The 18131-nt window shown below is 44.5% G+C and overlaps 5 protein-coding genes across 6 annotated transcripts; 2 read left to right on the forward strand and 3 right to left on the reverse strand.

Moving 5' to 3' along the window:
• Positions 1 to 553: 553 nt before the first annotated feature.
• LOC131266038 (uncharacterized) lies at positions 554 to 5797 on the reverse strand. Its single transcript, XM_058268419.1, has 7 exons — positions 5190 to 5797; positions 4859 to 4962; positions 4656 to 4775; positions 3588 to 4568; positions 3455 to 3495; positions 3179 to 3382; positions 554 to 2295 (listed from the first exon to the last, which is right to left on the reverse strand). The coding sequence occupies exons 1-7, from the start codon at positions 5272 to 5274 to the stop codon at positions 1698 to 1700; spliced, it is 2133 nt and encodes a 710-aa protein (XP_058124402.1). The 5' UTR covers positions 5275 to 5797; the 3' UTR covers positions 554 to 1697.
• A 388-nt stretch (positions 5798 to 6185) lies between these two features.
• LOC131260734 (26S proteasome regulatory subunit 7) lies at positions 6186 to 7987 on the forward strand. The gene is made up of 5 exons (XM_058262534.1): positions 6186 to 6379; positions 6453 to 6490; positions 6559 to 6732; positions 6807 to 6946; positions 7014 to 7987. Exons 1-5 carry the CDS (start codon positions 6307 to 6309, stop codon positions 7891 to 7893), a joined length of 1305 nt encoding a protein of 434 aa, XP_058118517.1. The 5' UTR covers positions 6186 to 6306; the 3' UTR covers positions 7894 to 7987.
• Positions 7988 to 8274: 287 nt separating this feature from the next.
• Positions 8275 to 9748, reverse strand: LOC131264163 (large ribosomal subunit protein uL5). Its single transcript, XM_058266488.1, has 4 exons — positions 9653 to 9748; positions 9549 to 9560; positions 8964 to 9402; positions 8275 to 8579 (listed from the first exon to the last, which is right to left on the reverse strand). The coding sequence occupies exons 2-4, from the start codon at positions 9549 to 9551 to the stop codon at positions 8449 to 8451; spliced, it is 573 nt and encodes a 190-aa protein (XP_058122471.1). The 5' UTR covers positions 9552 to 9560; positions 9653 to 9748; the 3' UTR covers positions 8275 to 8448.
• An 851-nt stretch (positions 9749 to 10599) lies between these two features.
• LOC131272199 (cystathionine gamma-lyase) lies at positions 10600 to 14597 on the forward strand. Of its 2 annotated transcripts, none has more exons than XM_058273857.1 (5): positions 10600 to 10796; positions 13044 to 13191; positions 13266 to 13640; positions 13715 to 13895; positions 13976 to 14597. In XM_058273857.1, exons 1-5 carry the CDS (start codon positions 10780 to 10782, stop codon positions 14443 to 14445), a joined length of 1191 nt encoding a protein of 396 aa, XP_058129840.1. In that variant the 5' UTR covers positions 10600 to 10779; the 3' UTR covers positions 14446 to 14597. The 2 variants fall into 2 exon arrangements, with proteins under 2 accessions (XP_058129840.1, XP_058129841.1); XM_058273858.1 differs by having other exon boundaries at positions 13047 to 13191.
• Positions 14578 to 17709, reverse strand: LOC131272198 (uncharacterized). The gene is made up of 4 exons (XM_058273856.1): positions 17513 to 17709; positions 17318 to 17356; positions 15748 to 17224; positions 14578 to 15110 (listed from the first exon to the last, which is right to left on the reverse strand). The coding sequence occupies exons 1-4, from the start codon at positions 17624 to 17626 to the stop codon at positions 14833 to 14835; spliced, it is 1908 nt and encodes a 635-aa protein (XP_058129839.1). The 5' UTR covers positions 17627 to 17709; the 3' UTR covers positions 14578 to 14832.
• Between the last annotated feature and the right edge of the window lie 422 nt (positions 17710 to 18131).

An 18131-nucleotide genomic window follows, 5' to 3' on the forward strand; every position in this document is an offset into this window, starting at 1 on the left:
CCCTCGATTTGAATCGCGAACAAAAACACGACGCTCGATGTTTACTACGATTACGGAAAAAAAACTCATTCATCCTTTTTCCCCTCCAGCTGCACAGCTGACGAACCACGTTGTTTGTGGGCTTGCGCATATCGCCCGGCAGGGGTTTGTTTTGCCACAAAGTGCGCTTTGGTGCCCTATTCGTAGCATCCCTGCGAAGTGCCGGGACACAACAAAACAGGATAACCGGCAGAAAAGGATGACAGCGCCGTCGATGTAGTTGCGTTTCTACAACGGCCCTCTTTTTGAAAGCACAAAATTGACGCTCATTCAAAGACATGTGCTCAGTAACTGAAGTTGCTCAAAATGGAAATAAGCAAAGCACTTCTTTTACAATACGGATTTATTTGAAGATATAGTTTATTAAAGTAATCAATTAATTACTCAAGAGGTTCAACGATCCGTTTTCAACAAGAAATATAAAATTAAGTTTTGTTATACCTACAGCATAGCCATGTTTTTAAATAACATACTACACGATCCTAATACCCAAATATTGTCTACTATAGTCCATTAATTTACTAAACTATACACATGCATTGTCACCAAAAGTATCAATCACTTTAACAATATTTCTCAATACAACATATCTGTTGAATGTGTTGAAAGCCACACATCGAAATAAGCACCCACCAGTAGCGTATAGTTCGTTTATCAATTATTACTTTAATAGTTTACAAATCTTAGGCAATCTATTTTGTCACATTTTCTATTTTCTTACAGGCAATTTTCTTTCGGTACCTACGCAGGAAAAGGGTGATACATTCGATAGATTTGGACCGATTCCCATTTAGCAAACCGCTCCTCCACTCTAGTGAGAAAGAAAATTAGGGAAAAGAAAGAAAATACTAAAATGGAACGAATCAGCACCACCCGGGGGGTATGAAGGTGGGGGTGGTTGATGCATTAATGCAGTAAATAACAAATGGAGAAATCTGTGCACGGTAAGTGTTTGCTTATTGCATATCATATACATACGTAAGTGGTTATGCTCTTCGGTCGCACGGGAGAATTGACACTACTTTAAATAAGTAACCGAATGTTATAACTGAGTCCTGACACACGTGAGTAAAATCAACCCCCCTATTCCGTTGCCGTCCCGAGGCAGGAGATCCCGTTTTACGCGTTTTGCTCGGGTTGAAAATCCATACCACAGCCACATGTCGATAGCCAACAATTTCTAAACGAAAATCAAAACACTTCTTACTTTGTTACTCACTTTTCTACAACAACAAAAACACGATCAAAAGAAAGTATAAACGTACGTTCCGAAGAAGTGAAACCGATGTTCCAAAGGGAATTTAAAATAAAGAATAGTAATAGATCGATGTGATGCGTTATCAATAACAATACCCATATGGGAAATCTACTAACAGACGCGCGCACGTACAGTTACATTGATGGACAAACCCCTCATTTAGTTATGTTTGCCTACGAAAGGCCTAAGGTCTGCACAGTTCCTCGTTATGAAAGGAAAAATGGGATACACAGGAAAAATGGTTAACCGCGTGTAGGGCGCTCCAGGGAATGAAAATTGTTTCATTCGATTCATTACACTACACTTGTTGACTACCTCAGATCTACAGTAGAAAAGAAAAATACACAGAAACCGGGGTACACGACACCAACGAAACGATTCAACTAGGTCGGTTCGGTTCCTAAGCCGATGAGGGAAGATCTTGCATCGTTTCGCCCATGAGTAGCCCGCTGTTGGTGCCCGCTCCGCTTCCGCCAGCGCCCCCGTTTAGTCCTACGATGGCAGCCGGTAGCGGTGGCGGCGACGGTGACGGACACTCCATAATATCACCGGTGCGTAAGTCTTCCAGGCAGAGGGAGGACAGCAGAACATGGTGCTGCTGCTGATGTGGCTGCTGCTGGTGATGCTTTTGATGGTGATGATGATGAAGGAAATGGTCGTCCATGCTCACGCCGATGCCCAGCGGGGAAACGATGGATGCGGGAGGAGGAGGCAGGGGAGGAGTAGCAGAAGTGACCGCTACCGATGCGAGCGGCATGAGTCGTGATGCTGAGAAGGTAGTGTATAATTTTTCTAGCCCCTGGTTGTTGCTCTCGGACAGGGTCCGGGGTGAAGCGCTGTTGCCCGCCGGGAATGTATCGGATTCCTGTGGTGTCATACAGCGATCCTCGAGCACGTCCTCCAGATTGAACAGCGTGTCGTTTGACGCCGTTAGAGAGCTTCTTTTGGCAAGAGCAGGCACGGATTCGGTCGCCTCGCATACCACAGGACCCTCAGTGCTAGTTAGCGAGAAGAAACAGTAGAAATAGTACTATTTAATCATCACAGAACAAAATAGTTTTTTTTAGTATTAGTTGTGTGCAAAATTATCTCATATCACAAATTGAATGGCTTGATTGTTTTTATGACCAATTATTATCAACATCAATTCTACTTCATCACTGGTTGTATCATTGGATATCAATTAATTTCAATTGGCTAATTGCTTTTTCAATAGAGTGCATCTGTGACCGCAGTGCTGGTACTACATTTACTATGCCGAATGCAATATTTGTTTGGACAAACAACTGATTAAGATTAACTAAACAAACACTACAAATTTTAATTATTTACGACAACGTTTCTTTAAAACTTATCATACCAGCGTGCGCCACGTTTTTGTACTGCCTCCGTATCGGTTTGATATATTGGGAGCAAAAGAAGGGGGGCTCTCTTATGGAGGTCAATCTGGAGGATTTATAATTTTGACAGTTTGCGTTTTAAGAACATATTTTTTTAATGAAGTGTGTTTCGCTATCAGCTTTTTTGAACAAGAAGCGCACAGTTTTTTGAGCTTACAGTTTTCCTTCAGAAGTTATTCAAGTCGTTCTCAAAACAGATGAGAGAACCAATCCGATCAGTTTTTCTTTACATCGAGCCAGAGTAGTGAACAGTTGTGGAGAACAAAATAATACATAATTTTTAAAGAGAGAATGATAAGATATGCACTTTTGCCAGTTATAATTCGTGTTCATTCTTCGTTTAACCGAACACAGCCAGCGGAGTAGCGATTGCATGAACAGATTTGAAACTTTCAAACCCGAATTGAACTAGCATAGGGAACTCGTAAAAAAGAATTTAACAAACCATTAGGATCCCCAAATGCGATGATCATCCACGTACCTAATGATCGTACTTTCGACAAAATTGGAACAGTGCGCCACGCTGATGGACGGTGGCAGACTGTATTCGTCCTCGTTCTCTTCCATGATCGGTGATAACGATCGATTGTAGTTGATGATGATTTCGTTCTCTTCCGTTTCTCGGTCGGCCCGCTCGAACCCACTCAGGCCACCGTTATCAGATAGTTTCGGACTACCCTGCGCCCTGCGGAGGAAGAGAAAGGGAGACAATGAGGTAAACAGAAACCAAAAGCAGCGAATGATGAAGGTTACTTACTGATCATCGTTGTTGATCCCAATAGCTCCACCGGCGCAATCCTGTAATGTGGGCCAAAGATAAGAGAGAAAGATGCTTGACACGATTTCTTTGTCTGCCGGTAACTATGTGACACTCCTTCGGACCAACTTACATTAGCTTGGGGTAGCAGTTGGGACAACTGTTGGCGCAGTAGATCGTACGCTTGGTCATTCTCGAATGGATCGTTGCCAGCACGATTCCACGAACCCTCCTCATCATCAAACGGCTCCAGAGATCCTTTCCACCAGTCGTCGTTGTCGTTCTCTTCGCCAACCGCGGCGAAGGTACCATTTTCGTCTAGCTCGTAATTGCCCCAACCGTCGAATATGTTCCCCCGGGAGTTTGTGGGTGAAAACTCTTCCGCCTCCAGCGGCGACAGGTTGCTTCCATTGGCATCCATCATCTGCAGCATGTACTGGCACTTGTACAGCACGTCGTCCACTAACTCGGCCGCTTGTTGTTCAACATCTTCCCGCGTTAGGGCATTGTCCGCCGGAGGTTCGGAGTAGATAGACGGTGATCCCGAAGAACCGTCGGTATCGACGTTGAGAGGGGTCGCTTGACCTTCTTCCTCGTCGTCGTCCTCCTCGTCCTCTTCGCCCTCGATCGCAATATCCAAGGCACGCAGGGCTTCCTCAATACTGATAGCATCGGCCGACTGTGCCATTGTGGCCGTCACCGTGATCGTCGTGGCGGTAGTCGCGGCAGCTTCGTCGATACTCTCGTCACTGACCAACGGACGCCGCTCGTCTTCGTCCTCGGCGTCGGACCGTGGCGCTACCAGAACTTCATCATCCTCTTCCCCCGACGACGTGGGAAGCTGCATAGGAATCGTGCTTAGCGCGCATTTCTCACTCCGTTCCATCGATTCGTCGAACACATCGGAGAACAGCAACGGTTCTTCACTGATCGGCGGTTCCACCGTTGCCGTCGTGGCCGTTCTTTCAGTCCTGTCGTCGGATTCATCGTTCGGATCGAATTCATCATAGGTGCAGGTCAGCGGGTCGCTCCTTCGAGTGCAATATGAATCATGACGATGATCCACGTCGATTTGATAAGTTTCTATTTTGTCTAGCAGGTTATCGGTGGAAAGCTAGAAGATACGATAATCAGTCAACCAATAAAGAGCTACCAATGCGAGGGGAGCTTGAATCTACACAATTACCCGTTGTTAACTTACATTATTAGGACTTGACGGAATGACAGCACAAGGTACTGACGAGTCCAGTACATTCAAAGCCTTGAGTATGGGATACTCTGTAGAAATGACTTCTTGTATAATATCTCCATCTTTGAATTTCTGTTGACATAAGATGCAAAAAGTAGTTATATCGAATACGTTTAAACGGCGAAACATTCCACCTCAATTTTACAGCTACTCACCTTGAACTTCCCACTTTTCTTTTTACAGAAAATGCACACTCCCATTATGAAGGACCCTAGACCGAGACAGGCGAGCATTCCTATGAGCACTACATCGTGTTGACCTGTGCGGGGTGCGAAAGAAATTTGCCAACATTTAAAAGGGTTCATTAGCTAGACACTTTTATGTAACGAAGGGCACATATTCTGCTCGAGGGAGCTACTACTAATCTAGTGGATTTGATCGTATGCTTTTTTTCTTCTTTTCCCCTGTAATCACTTAGTAGCTAACGCCAATTTGACATTTAATTACTTCGAAAGGTTCTTCTTTTTTTTCAACCCAACGACTCACCAGTATACTTGTAAGGGATCGGTATCGCACTACAGGCATGCAGAATTCCCGTGGAAAAGTAAACACTCGATAGAATGTTTCTCATTTTGTTCGCACTTTCCTGAACACACCACACGGAAATCCATCCAACTGGTGGTGAGGTAGCACTAGCTTGTCCGACGACGGCGACTTATGCAGAATTTTTTCTTCGGTCCCTTGCCACATTTGTAGCTGAAAGCATACTTTGCTTTCCGTGCTCGTTTTTAGTGTTTCACAACTTTAGCCCTTTGGTTCTACGCGATTCGGACAATTATGCTACTAGCTGGCACTGCTGCAACCAAGCTGCTGATCGAATTTCCATCACACCGTGTGCACTCGTAGTAGATTTGTGATCATCTGTTCGCTAGCAACAGTACAGCACATTGCTACGTGCGAGGACGGATGAGAAAACGAGGAAACAAGGGATTAGCTTCACATCACGAAAACAACTGATGCTTGCGATTTACATTGCTGCGTATGGCAGCAACTTTTAGCAACGGTTTGTACCATTCTTCAGGCAAAAGAAAGCTCCTATGGTTTAGGGATCTTTTGCCACATGGAACCACAAAATTAATTTTCTCTGGTGCGCTTGTTTGTTCGTAGTTGCTAAGAAAGGTAGAAGAGAAAAACGAGTTTGTGCTTTTCTAGGGATGTCAATCAAGACGAAGTTCTTGTAAAAAAAACTAGCAACATTTGACAGTTCTTCCCTCCGAGAGAAAAGGTCTATACAACTGAAGATAATTTAAAACTTAAAATTAATTTTTATTTATTGAAAATACCTGCCATCATAAATCTCAGATTGTAAACTATTGTGATGCACAATAAGTTAGAGAAATTCAATCAATAAGATATGATATATTTTGTACATTTGTTTAGCATGTCAACAATATGGTATAGCTTAACCTGTAACAATCCTGTGCCAACCAGAACCGTCATCGCCGCTGTTTGGCGTTTGTCGAATTGCTTGTCATTGCGAGTGGAAATTTGGCGAATTCATCGTTTTCCTCTAGCAAACAATTTCCTTCCAGTTTAAAGAACCGTTCCGGATCAAAGTTTACGATTTATTCTCAAAGCTAGCCGCGAATACTTATTCTTCACAATGCCGGACCATCTGGGAGACGATATGCGAAAGGTGAAAGCCGATAACAAGGAAGTGGAACCCGAAATAGAAGGTACGACGGTATGCGCTTTGTTGGTGCCCCACCGACCATTGAAATACGTTCGATATGTTTTTGTCCATTTCAGCTCTCGATGAGGTCGACATCGAGCTCCTGAAAACCTATGTAAGTTGGCAAATGTTTTCCGTGCAATGGTCTGGAAGTTGATTGTTTTCTTCACCGGTTACTTACAGGGGCAAGGACAATACCATAAGTCGATCAAGCAGATCGACGAAGACATCCAGAAGGCGATGAAGCAGGTTAATGAACTGACGGGTATCAAGGAAAGTGATACCGGATTGGCACCTCCGGCGCTGTGGGATTTGGCCTCCGACAAACAAATCTTACAGAACGAACAACCTCTACAGGTGAGACGGTTCGATTGGATATTTCCATCAGAAAATGACCCAAACTAAACGCTTATTCCGGCTTCTCTCTGTAGGTCGCTCGTTGCACAAAGATCATCAACGCTGACTCGGATGATCCAAAATACATCATCAACGTAAAACAATTTGCAAAGTTTGTCGTTGATCTGGCGGATTCCGTTGCTCCGACTGATATTGAGGAAGGAATGCGTGTGGGGTAAGTGTTTGCTGCCCACTATTATCAACATTTCCTACTAAAGAGCACTCTTTCCCATTTACTACAGCGTCGATCGTAACAAGTATCAGATTCATATACCACTGCCACCGAAAATCGACCCTACAGTGACGATGATGCAGGTGGAGGAGAAGCCGGATGTCACGTACAGCGATGTCGGTGGTTGCAAGGAGCAGATCGAGAAGCTACGTGAGGTCGTAGAAACGCCACTTCTACATCCGGAAAAATTCGTCAACCTGGGTATCGAACCACCGAAAGGTGTACTACTGTTTGGTCCGCCCGGAACCGGTAAGACGCTGTGCGCCCGAGCGGTGGCCAATCGTACCGATGCGTGCTTTATTCGCGTCATCGGATCCGAACTGGTGCAGAAGTACGTCGGTGAGGGTGCCCGTATGGTGCGCGAACTGTTCGAGATGGCCCGCTCGAAGAAGGCCTGCTTGATTTTCTTCGACGAAATCGATGCCATCGGTGGTGCCCGTTTCGACGATGGTGCAGGAGGTGACAACGAAGTGCAGCGTACGATGCTGGAGCTTATCAATCAGCTTGATGGATTTGATCCGCGTGGAAACATCAAGGTGCTGATGGCCACCAACCGTCCCGACACGCTCGATCCGGCACTGATGCGTCCGGGTCGATTGGATCGTAAGGTGGAGTTTGGTCTGCCGGATCTGGAGGGAAGGACGCACATCTTCAAAATTCATGCCCGCTCGATGTCGGTTGAGCGAGACATTCGATTTGAGCTGCTGGCCCGTCTGTGCCCGAACTCGACGGGTGCGGAAATTCGATCCGTTTGCACTGAGGCGGGAATGTTCGCCATCCGTGCCCGCCGCAAGGTGGCAACCGAGAAAGACTTCCTGGAAGCGGTCAACAAAGTGATCAAGAGCTACGCCAAGTTTAGCGCCACTCCTAGATATATGACGTACAATTAAAGATCGAGGCGTTGGTTCTACCTTCGAGTATCCATTTACATAATTTCGTAACGTTTGAGAATAAAATAATGTCCTTGTGGAAAATTTGATGTAGGTTCAACAGATTATGTTGAAATTACGTTTTTGAAAGAAATTACATAAAAAATTGAATCACCCTTCTTGCTATTTTGTACTGGTTACTCATTTAGAATATTTGAATTATTAAACTAAGTTTGTTCCCTAATGGTTCAGGGATTTCACATTATTTTTAATAAGGCGACTATTTTCAAACATATTAATATGCGCTTTACAAATAAATTTATCGAAAGAGGAAATGATTTTAAAATTGGCAAGAATACTTTTTTCGGATAACAACTAATCACTACGCAAATTTACAGCGTACAGCATTTTTTCAACCAAACGTGCTGGGCAACGGCTTTGGTAGAAGTATTTATTTACTTCATCCTCAGATATTTCTATCCTCCACACGATGCCCTGCGCATCAGTTGGAAGTAAAAACTCCTCTCACACACATCTCCTCCTCACGGAATCCAAGCTGGAACTTGCTGCCACAGCTTACTTCGCCTTGCTGGTCAGGATGATACCGTCGTATTTCTGTTGGAACCACTTCATGGCGTCCTCCTTCGTGAGGCGGTGGATGAAACCGATCTTGCCGGTCTTGCGTCGTCGCTGAGCAACGTTGTATCCTGAAATGCAAGCAACGAAAGAACGAGCATTAGCACACAGTAGGGAGAAATTGCACAAGTTGATAACAAATCAATATACATATGTACGGAACACCCATGTAAAAGTTGAGACTTAAATTCAAACACTAACGAGAATTGAATCGTTCCCAGGCGTTCAATAAGCTTTTTTCTCTGCACAGGACTGAACTCAACTCCAGGGGGTATAAGAATTGTGTTTAATTAATGTGCAGCTGGTGTTGGTTGATTGCTTTCCAACAACAAAGTGTTCTCTTACTCTTGCTCTCGAATCACTAACCAAGTGCAAATGGTATTGGCACGTACGTCAACACAAAACAACACTTGGCACCGGTGTATAACTTCCAGATAACACAGGACGACACTCACCTGGGCGGCCGAGCACAACGTAGAAATCCAATCCATAGATACCGATCGATGGATCGTACTTGATACCCAGATCGATGTGTTCCTGGATACCGAAACCGAAGTTGCCGGTCTGGGAGAAGTTGTCACGACGCAGCTCGTACTCGCGCACCTTCAGTCCACGCTCGAGGATTTCCTCTGCCTTAGCGCCACGCACCGTACAGTGGACGGCGATCTTTTCGTTACGACGGATACCGAACGAACGCACGGTGTAGCGGGCCTTCGAGTAGACGGGCGTCTGGTTCGTCAGCTGTTCCAGCACCTTAGCGGCACGTGTCAGCCTATCACCGGATTCACCGACGCAAATATTCAGGCAGAGCTTGCGGATCCGCAAGTCGCGCATAACGTTTTTCGACTTGTCCTTACCCGATGCGGGTTTGACGGCCTTAGCATCCTTTGTTGCCTGTAACCGATCGCGAAAGGAGGAGGAGGAGGAGAAACGAGAGTCGCATCATTAGACGTGAGCTGATCTTGCTGTAGCATCCGGGGAACGGGTCGGTGTTTTCCTGTCAAGGATGGAACCTTGTCTCGGAGCACTTCAAAACTTACCATCTTTGCTACCTAAAATGAAACAAAAACACCATTATAACCATGAGGACACATTCACCGATCGTTGTACAACGCTATCAAATAACTATCGAACGATTTCCTACCTATTAATAAGGGAAATTTGTAGCAGACCGTGGAACAACGCGTCCGCTAAACAACAAATGTCACCGGAAAAAGAACTGTCAGAAGGTCGAGGAGAAATACCTCATTTCCGCTTTTATTTGACAATTATTGACGTTTCGGCTTATTGATGCTTCTGTTTATGGTAGGAGGCGCGAGTTCTTCTATTCAAAAAACTCATAAAGATTACGAATATGCTTCTTATTGAACGATGTACAGACGATAGAATCAACAAGCTACTTTGTTTATTTTTATTATGGTCATAGAAGTATACCTGAATGTATTGTAGATTCAACCTATATGGAATAATTCATCTAAAAACATGTGATGAAGAATTGAACTAGGCTCGAAAACAGAGATGCTATAAAATCGATTTTCTTTTGAGGTACCCTGTGCTGTTGGCAATGTTTACGCGAAGCAATTTTGATGAAAATAGCTCAACAATAAGCTTCTACAATTAGCTGCTACGTAGCTATCCGAAGAGTTTGTACCATCTATTATGTGAATCATGTGAAATTATGAATTTTACTTGAGCATAAGGTCTGAGTTAATATTTTAACATAAAACTGATCATAAGCAGCAAGGTAAGTCTCTCATTCTCATACAGAAAGAATGGTTTTTTATTTGATGAAGAGCCAAAGCTGAAAACAATTCCGTCAACAAAACTGCAACCGTCTTTGGAAACCATGCAAAAATAGTCGAAATCAGTTATGCCATAAACGTATATCGACTTTTTGCCCTTAAACAGGGTTCACACATGACCGACTAAACTGAAATTATAACTAAATTTTTTAGAACGCAATTTGAACAAGATGGGTTGGATGAAGTTAGAAATAGAAACAAATAACTTTTCCATTCTATCAAAACCTACATGCGAGTAGAAGATGTACATGTGTGATCGCAGCATTATAACACCTGCCGGGTGGCGAGATGAACGCAAATAAAAAGTGGCGCTTCAAGTGCGGCTGATTCAGTGTGTTGACTATTGTAGACCACAGTAGTTCGTCCGGTTACTATTGCCCTATCAGCAACGGCAACGGCCGAGTTTGTGAATCCCGAAAACAACTTCATCTGTGTTCAGACGTAGTGCTCCCAGCTCACGGAAGTAGCAATGTCTCAGCAAAACAGGTGCGTACACGATCGCGTACACTTCGATTGCGTACATTTCGCTTTGGATGATGCAAGAATTTGCAAAAATCCGTGCAAATAGGAAGCATTCACAACGAAACGTGCACAATACGGCTATGATATCGTCATAAAACGCCTCATAATTTGCACTTTATTGTGAACATCATTGACTCAAGTGGAAAAAAATGTATCTGCCAATATTTCCGCCGACTGCCGGCTGTCTGTTTATTTGGTTTTTTTTTTGTTTACTCATTCATCGCGTGAGATCGCATCTTTTTGCCGCATTGGTTGGCTTCGTATTGTTCGTTTTGCAACGATCAGCATGATGAAACGAATTGCTAGGATTTTCCATGCACTAAAGAGAACTCGTTTTAGGTCTGGTTTTTTTTTGCGGGTTGGTAAAAACCCCTCCGTTGGTAAATAACACTGCACTCAATACGAGCGTACAACGATCGTTCAAACCCAAAGGGTTTACGCGTACTATCATAAACGCATTTTGAACCATTTATTGGCATGCTAATCGATGCTTCAATGAAATTCAGATTTTTCATTCAAATTTCATACCCCATTCGGTGATCATGGCTTGCTTTCATACACCGTCGAGGAACTTGGTGTTTGTGGTTTTATTGCTTGGCCGTTAGGGATCAGTCATTTCAAGTTTTGGTTTCAGTAATTTTACACCACACCGCGTGGTAAAAGCATGTCTAATTTCGACGTGTCGCGTGTCGGTTAAAAATGAATTTTAATGGCTTCTACAAGAGACGAAGCCCATCAATCATCCTCTGCGACGACGATGGTCTTGACAAATGATATGTAGCTCATTTGAAACACGTTCAGATAACGATCTTCGGTTCCATGCATCCGCTACCCTAATTCGCAAAGAAATAACCTCTAACAAGCGCGGAATTGAGGCATCTGACGCACCAACGGCACCACGCTTTTACCGGCACGCCGCGGTGTTTAAATTTTTCCTAATCGCAGCCCATTGTCAGGTATTTATCGTTAAGTAGATAGCATGAGTATGATAGGGCTTCAAAAGCGAACCAGATAAGCGATATAGATAGAACTGATCCGTAGGGTTTACGGAACGTATTCAGGGGCATGTCGTCGTCGGTAAAGTTCATTGTCAATCTCGTTCCGCCAAAGCATACATTGCCCGATCGCCCTGTGTCTTCCGTCACTCGATTGGGTTTAAAATCATACCGTCGTACGATTTACGTTTGTCATTCATGCTTTCCACAATCCTCTATCACCGGTTGCTGATAAGAAGTTCTTCGTCGTCCGCGATTCCCCATCATGACCTTTTTTTTCAAGAAGGTTCTACGAATGGAAACTGCAATTGAAATTATCCTTTTTGATTGTAAGTAATTTTCATGATTAACTGGTCATGATTTTTGTTTCACTGCAACTCTATCTGAACAATATGCATTGAAAACGTCGTTACAAGGAAAACCAATCGGTACAATCGCATCTGATGAGCGACACAATAAAGTACTTTAAACAATTTGAGCTTCACAAAGTTGCCAAAAAAATAAAAGAAAAGCCAAAACACGCTGATAAGAGGCCGCAGACGAAAAAGCGCAAGTATACACAATCCGCGTCATTCGTGGTCAACGTTATCAGCGTAACGAAACATATAATGTAATATATTACCACAGGCCAGGGCGCCACCGAGAGGTATACTAAGAGGAATGCAAATGCATGAAAAATTATCTTCTGTTCTGCGTATTGCAAGATTCGCTCTACCGGGGATGCTTTTAAACGATGCCCAACCATATGATTTATCAAAAATTGCAATTTTAAAATCAAACAGCACCCTGCATTTTCGTGTATTCTTGTTTATTTTACATAAGAAATGTCAAATGTTTAAAGAAACTATAAAAATATGTACAAAAATTTTTTAATATATTTTTCAATACTATGTACTTTATCGCATGTAATCAGAGAACTGATTAAAATCTTTAAGAACTCTAATATGAGAAGGCAAATAAAAATAATGTAAAAGTACATAGTTGTTTTAAAGCAGTTTTGAATACGAAAAGCAGTAAGAGCGTATAAGAACAAATGAACATAAACATCGTCCAGGAGCGCACTATTACACAAATGAACGGAACTGGTAAAGTTTAGTTTTCGTTTAATACATAAAGCTTCATATTTGTAAAATGAAACATGAACCTGCAATAAATTTGAAAAAAGTGGGAAAGTTATTTGTGTCAGTTATAAATATCTTGCTTGATTTCCTTCCAGCAGCGATGGGTTTTTGAGCCAACCGAAGGGATTCTCCACGAAGGCGATACATGTAGGTCAGGATGCCGACCAGTGGACCAGCCGAGCGGTGGTGCCGCCAATTAGCATGAGCACCACTTTCAAGCAGTCAGGACCGGCTCAGCACTCGGTAGGCAACGTGAACCATTGGCCAATCAATTTCTTTCCACATTTACTTAGTTATACGTTACTCCTCTCAAACAGGGCTTCGAGTACGGACGCAGCGGTAACCCGACCCGAGACGTCCTGGAACGTTGCCTGGCCTCGCTCGACAATGGTCGCTTTGGGCTGACCTTTGCATCCGGACTGGGGGCCACCACGACGGTGATCACGATGCTGAAAAGCGGTGACCACATTGTTGCCGGGGACGATCTGTACGGTGGAACGAACCGGCTGCTGCGTAACGTCGCGCTGAAGATGGGCATCGAGATTGACTTTGTCGATCTGACCGACCTGCCAGCGGTCGAGAAGTCGATCAAACCGAACACGAAGCTGTTCTGGATGGAAACGCCGACCAATCCGTTGCTGAAGGTGATCGACATCCGGGCCGTCACGGATGTGGCTCACAAGCAACCGGGTGTAAGTTGTTTCGAACCGCTTTGAAATGAAGTCAAAAGTAAATGGCTAATTATTGGCAAAATTGTGTTACGCAGATCGTTGTGGTGGTGGACAACACTTTCCTGTCGTCGTACCTTCAGCGTCCGCTGGATCTGGGAGCTGATGTCGTCATGTATTCGCTGACCAAGTACATGAACGGTCACTCGGATGTCATCATGGGAGCGATGGTAACGAATGACGAACAGGTTTATGAGAAATTGAAATTTTTGCAAAACGGTATGCAACGCTTTCACTTTCCCTTAACAATTGATAGTGTTCCTACTAACTTATCATTGATTGATTGGTTCTTTTTCCAGCCACCGGTATCGTGCCATCACCATTCGATTGCTATCTCGTTAACCGTAGCCTGAAGACGTTAGCCTTGCGCATGGAACGCCACAAAACGAACTCGCTGACGATCGCCAAGTTCCTCGAGGCACACCCGAAGGTTGAGCGGGTGATCCACCCGGGACTCGAGTCCCATCCGCAGCACGAGCTGGCCAAGCGGCAAACGTACGGTCACAGTGGCATCATGTCGTTCTACATTCGCGGTGGGCTGGACGAAGCTACCGCCTTCCTCAAGGCGCTCGACGTGTTTACGCTCGCGGAAAGTCTTGGCGGGTACGAAAGTTTGGCCGAGCTACCGTCCGTTATGACGCATGCCTCGGTTCCGCTGGAGCAACGCATAACGCTCGGTATCACGGATGGACTTGTGCGGTTGTCCGTGGGCTTAGAGGATGTGGACGATCTAATCGCTGACCTCAAGCAGGCACTGGATAAGGCATAAAACACAGGCAAGCAAAAAAAAAGGAAACCGAGGCATTGCTTTTTCGGATTATCTCAATGATCTGTTCGTTGCATTTATCTGTAACCGGGATGGATTTAAAAAACAAAAACAAAAATAAACCATAAATACATTTTTTGAAACCTGCTCAATTTATTGCACATACAGTCGAATTGGTTCCTTCGAGGATCTCGCCCCTCGAACACCTGACACAGCATGGCATGATGATATACTTCTTCTTAACTATCTAACGGAGGGCAGGGAGGGATGGTGCTGGGATTTTGGGGTTATTTTTATTTGTTCATTCTCTACAACAGAACATCCTCCACACGGCGCGGGGAGGTGGACACATAACGAACTATTAGCTAACAATCAACAACAGGAAAAGTCTCATGTCTTATGGTTGTTACCTTTCGCTAAGGCAAAGCAATTCGGGCACAAGTTGTCGCGTTTCGATAACAGCTGCACAGCCGAATGATTTTGATTTCCATTTCCGCCTTCGACGTTTTCATCATCCTTATTGAGGCCTTTGTCCGAGAGGGATGATTTAGAATCTTCCACTGTATCTTTCCTATTATTTACTCGATCCTCTTCATCATCCACGTGGCAGCTTAGGTGATACATATTGCAACATTCTGAACAAGTACTAAGAGCATCGGAGGTGGAGCCTACGGAAGTAAACGAGAAGACAGAAATGGTTACAAATACGAAACAGATAAGAAAAACATGTCCTTTGTCATATGAGGAAGTCGTAATTAAATTTAACAATTATCATATAATAAAAAGAAATTTACCATCCTCTGTCAAGTTGGTAGATAAGGTTTAAAAATATACTTTTCGTGTGTATTTATATCCTTTAACGTTTAGATTTTTCATTGCCACAATTATTCATATTTTGTTGAAAACTTTAAATTTATTTTTGTTCAGTATTAACGAGAAACGACAAATAAAAATTTCAAATAATTTAAAAGATTTAACAAAGTAATTGTTGAATAATTACGATGAAAGTGATAAAGAACATCTTACGTTGCATGTTGAATAATTACGATGAAAGTGATAAAGAAGTGAAAGCATCAATTGCGCAAAATAGTAGTGATTGAAAACAATCAATGTAATTTCGAATCAAATTAATTTAGTCAATTACCCTAAGTACATCAATGGTTTAGAAAGAAGAATTGTAACAAAATGCTTGTTTTAAGCAAAGGGAGTCAACAAATGTAGAGTGGTGTTATACACACGTACATAACATGATCACTCTACGTAATAACAGGAAAACAGTACTTGACTACTAGATGTGATACTTACTAATTTTAGTACACACATAGCATACTGTGGTTTTCGGTTCGTCCAGCGCATTATCGACCGTTTTTTTCAGCGCTTCGGTGGCAACGGTTTCACAGAGAGATTGTTCAGCGGCAACCATCGACGTCGATACCAAGAATGGAGGTAGTGGCGGTGGCGGCGGTGGTAGAGCGGATACACCATTGGACCAGGGTTTTCTGTTTTTGTTCGCTTTTTCAGCAGACGTTGCACTGTACAGGAGCCGCTTGTTCGCACCCTGGCGGCGCTTCGGCATAATATACAGATGCTGCTGCTCGAAGTAGTCCAGCTTGCCGTAGTGGTAGTCCTTTCGCTCGGTACTGTAGCAGCTGCGTCGCTTCCGTTCATTTTTGCGCCCCTTCAGCAGATTGCTGTCGGTGATCGTGTACAACCCGAAGGGCTTCAGAAAGTCATACTGGTCCATCTCGTCGATGGTGCATGGCAGTGTGGGATGGTCTTCCTCGATCAACGGCGGCAAGTGTTCATTGGATGAGTCATCCGACGCGGCATCTGGCTGTTTGCGAACACCTGCTCCACTGTTGCCGTTGGCAGAAGTACCAGGAGTTGAGGCACGTGAATTCGAAGACTCCGACGACGACGATAGCAGCGAAGGGCTACGCTTTCCGGTGCTTGGTGAACTGGACTGTGTTCCACCCGGCTGCGGTCGGTTGCAGCGATTTGTGGTTGATTTGCTAGTCGAAGTAGGCGGACTGACCTGGTGGTTACTCTTGGTTACCTTACTCAACGCTTGTCGCAGATTGCACCGACCACGTTTGACGGCCGCTGAGTCTGACATTCCCCCGTTCGACGAGTTAGGGGAAGACTCTTCAGAATCATTTGCCGGCTCGTGCCCTTGTTCGATTGGCTCCTGCTTTATGGGAGTTTCTTCCTGCTTCACAGTGCACGTACGTGACCGAAGCATCTTCGCATGTATAGGCTGCTCGGGTGGTACCTTTCGCTTACTGGCGGTGGTGCTGGCTGGTGGTACCTTTACAACGGCTGGTGGCGCCAGTGGAGGTAGTGTTGCTTGTGAGCTCGGAGGGGTGAGGAAAGGCTTCGGATGGAGCTGCGTTCCTGGATCCATGGTCCGCTCTGCTAGTGGTTTCAACAGTGACGTCTGCAATACAGGCCTCTTTCGAAGCCGCTTGTCCGGCAGGACCGACACGTTACGTCCGACGTCCACCAGTCGATACTTCTGATAGAGCTGCGATTCATTCAACCGTTCCGAAACGGCACGGGGCACGTACGATTGGGCGCCCTGTAGCTCGCAGTGTGTTGACAGTACCCACGCGACGTACCCGTTTGCAAAGTCATCCTCCAGCTCGATGGACCGCTCAGTGGCCGTCTTTCGCTGGAAGAGCCTCAGTCGCTTCGTGAGGTCCTGAACCAGCTCGCTTTGGTCCTTGCCGATGGCCAACATCTCATCCTCTAACTCGCGCAGAAACCCTTGCACCTGCGTTTGCTACGTGAACACGAATAGAATGATCGCGAAACATGAATATGGTTCTAAGAAAATGTAGCCTGCTGCTTTGTTCTACATCCTATGATGACTTACCTGCGCTCCAGATAAACTTTTGCATTGCAGCGCGAAGTGCTAGAGGATGGACAGAGGTCAGTAAAAAGACAAGAAATGGCATGATAAGACGGGAAAATCGCATCACGGGGGACCATGTTTTCCACCACCAAAAGCAGGTCGCACCTGCTGTCACACACGCGCGCACGTACGCACAGCCCACAACGGGAAACCCACCTGATGCACTTTCACGTAGTCCCGTAACGATCGCTGGCAGTATGCAATGTCGTCCTTGAGCTCGTCCGGTATGAAGAACTCGCTGATGAGTTTGTGCTTGCTATCGCTTACCATTCTCGTCGTCTGCGCCAGACCGAATTACACGGCACACTGTGTCTGTTGCGGGACGGAATCAAAACGGCCATCAAGGCGGTGGTTCACACAACTGTTGTGAACCGCCAGTCACAGCAGCAAGATAGGTGGTACTGAACAAGGTGGGCGAATCTACAGCATTTTGACATCGAAAATGTCAAACATCGATAAACAAATTCCGACCACGATGAGTTCATGAGCAGGTTAGGTTTTACTCCTGGCAGCCGTATAGAACATGAAATAAGAATTCATGAATTGTCTTCTTATTGCCTAAATCAACAATAATTTTAGAGCACATGATGGGACCCTAATTGACAAAATTCCATTCGCTTTTTGTATACAACCAAAGCGATTTGTTCGGGATGAACTTACCTATTTATCAACTAACCTTGATTTTGACATTACGGTTTTAGTCAAGCAGATGGAATTTTTGGCGGGAATCATCGAGCTTGCGACACGTGGTGTTGTTGAGAATTATCAAAAAAAA

This window comes from Anopheles coustani, chromosome 3 (assembly GCF_943734705.1).
Source record: "Anopheles coustani chromosome 3, idAnoCousDA_361_x.2, whole genome shotgun sequence".
Classification (NCBI taxonomy): domain Eukaryota; kingdom Metazoa; phylum Arthropoda; class Insecta; order Diptera; family Culicidae; genus Anopheles; species Anopheles coustani.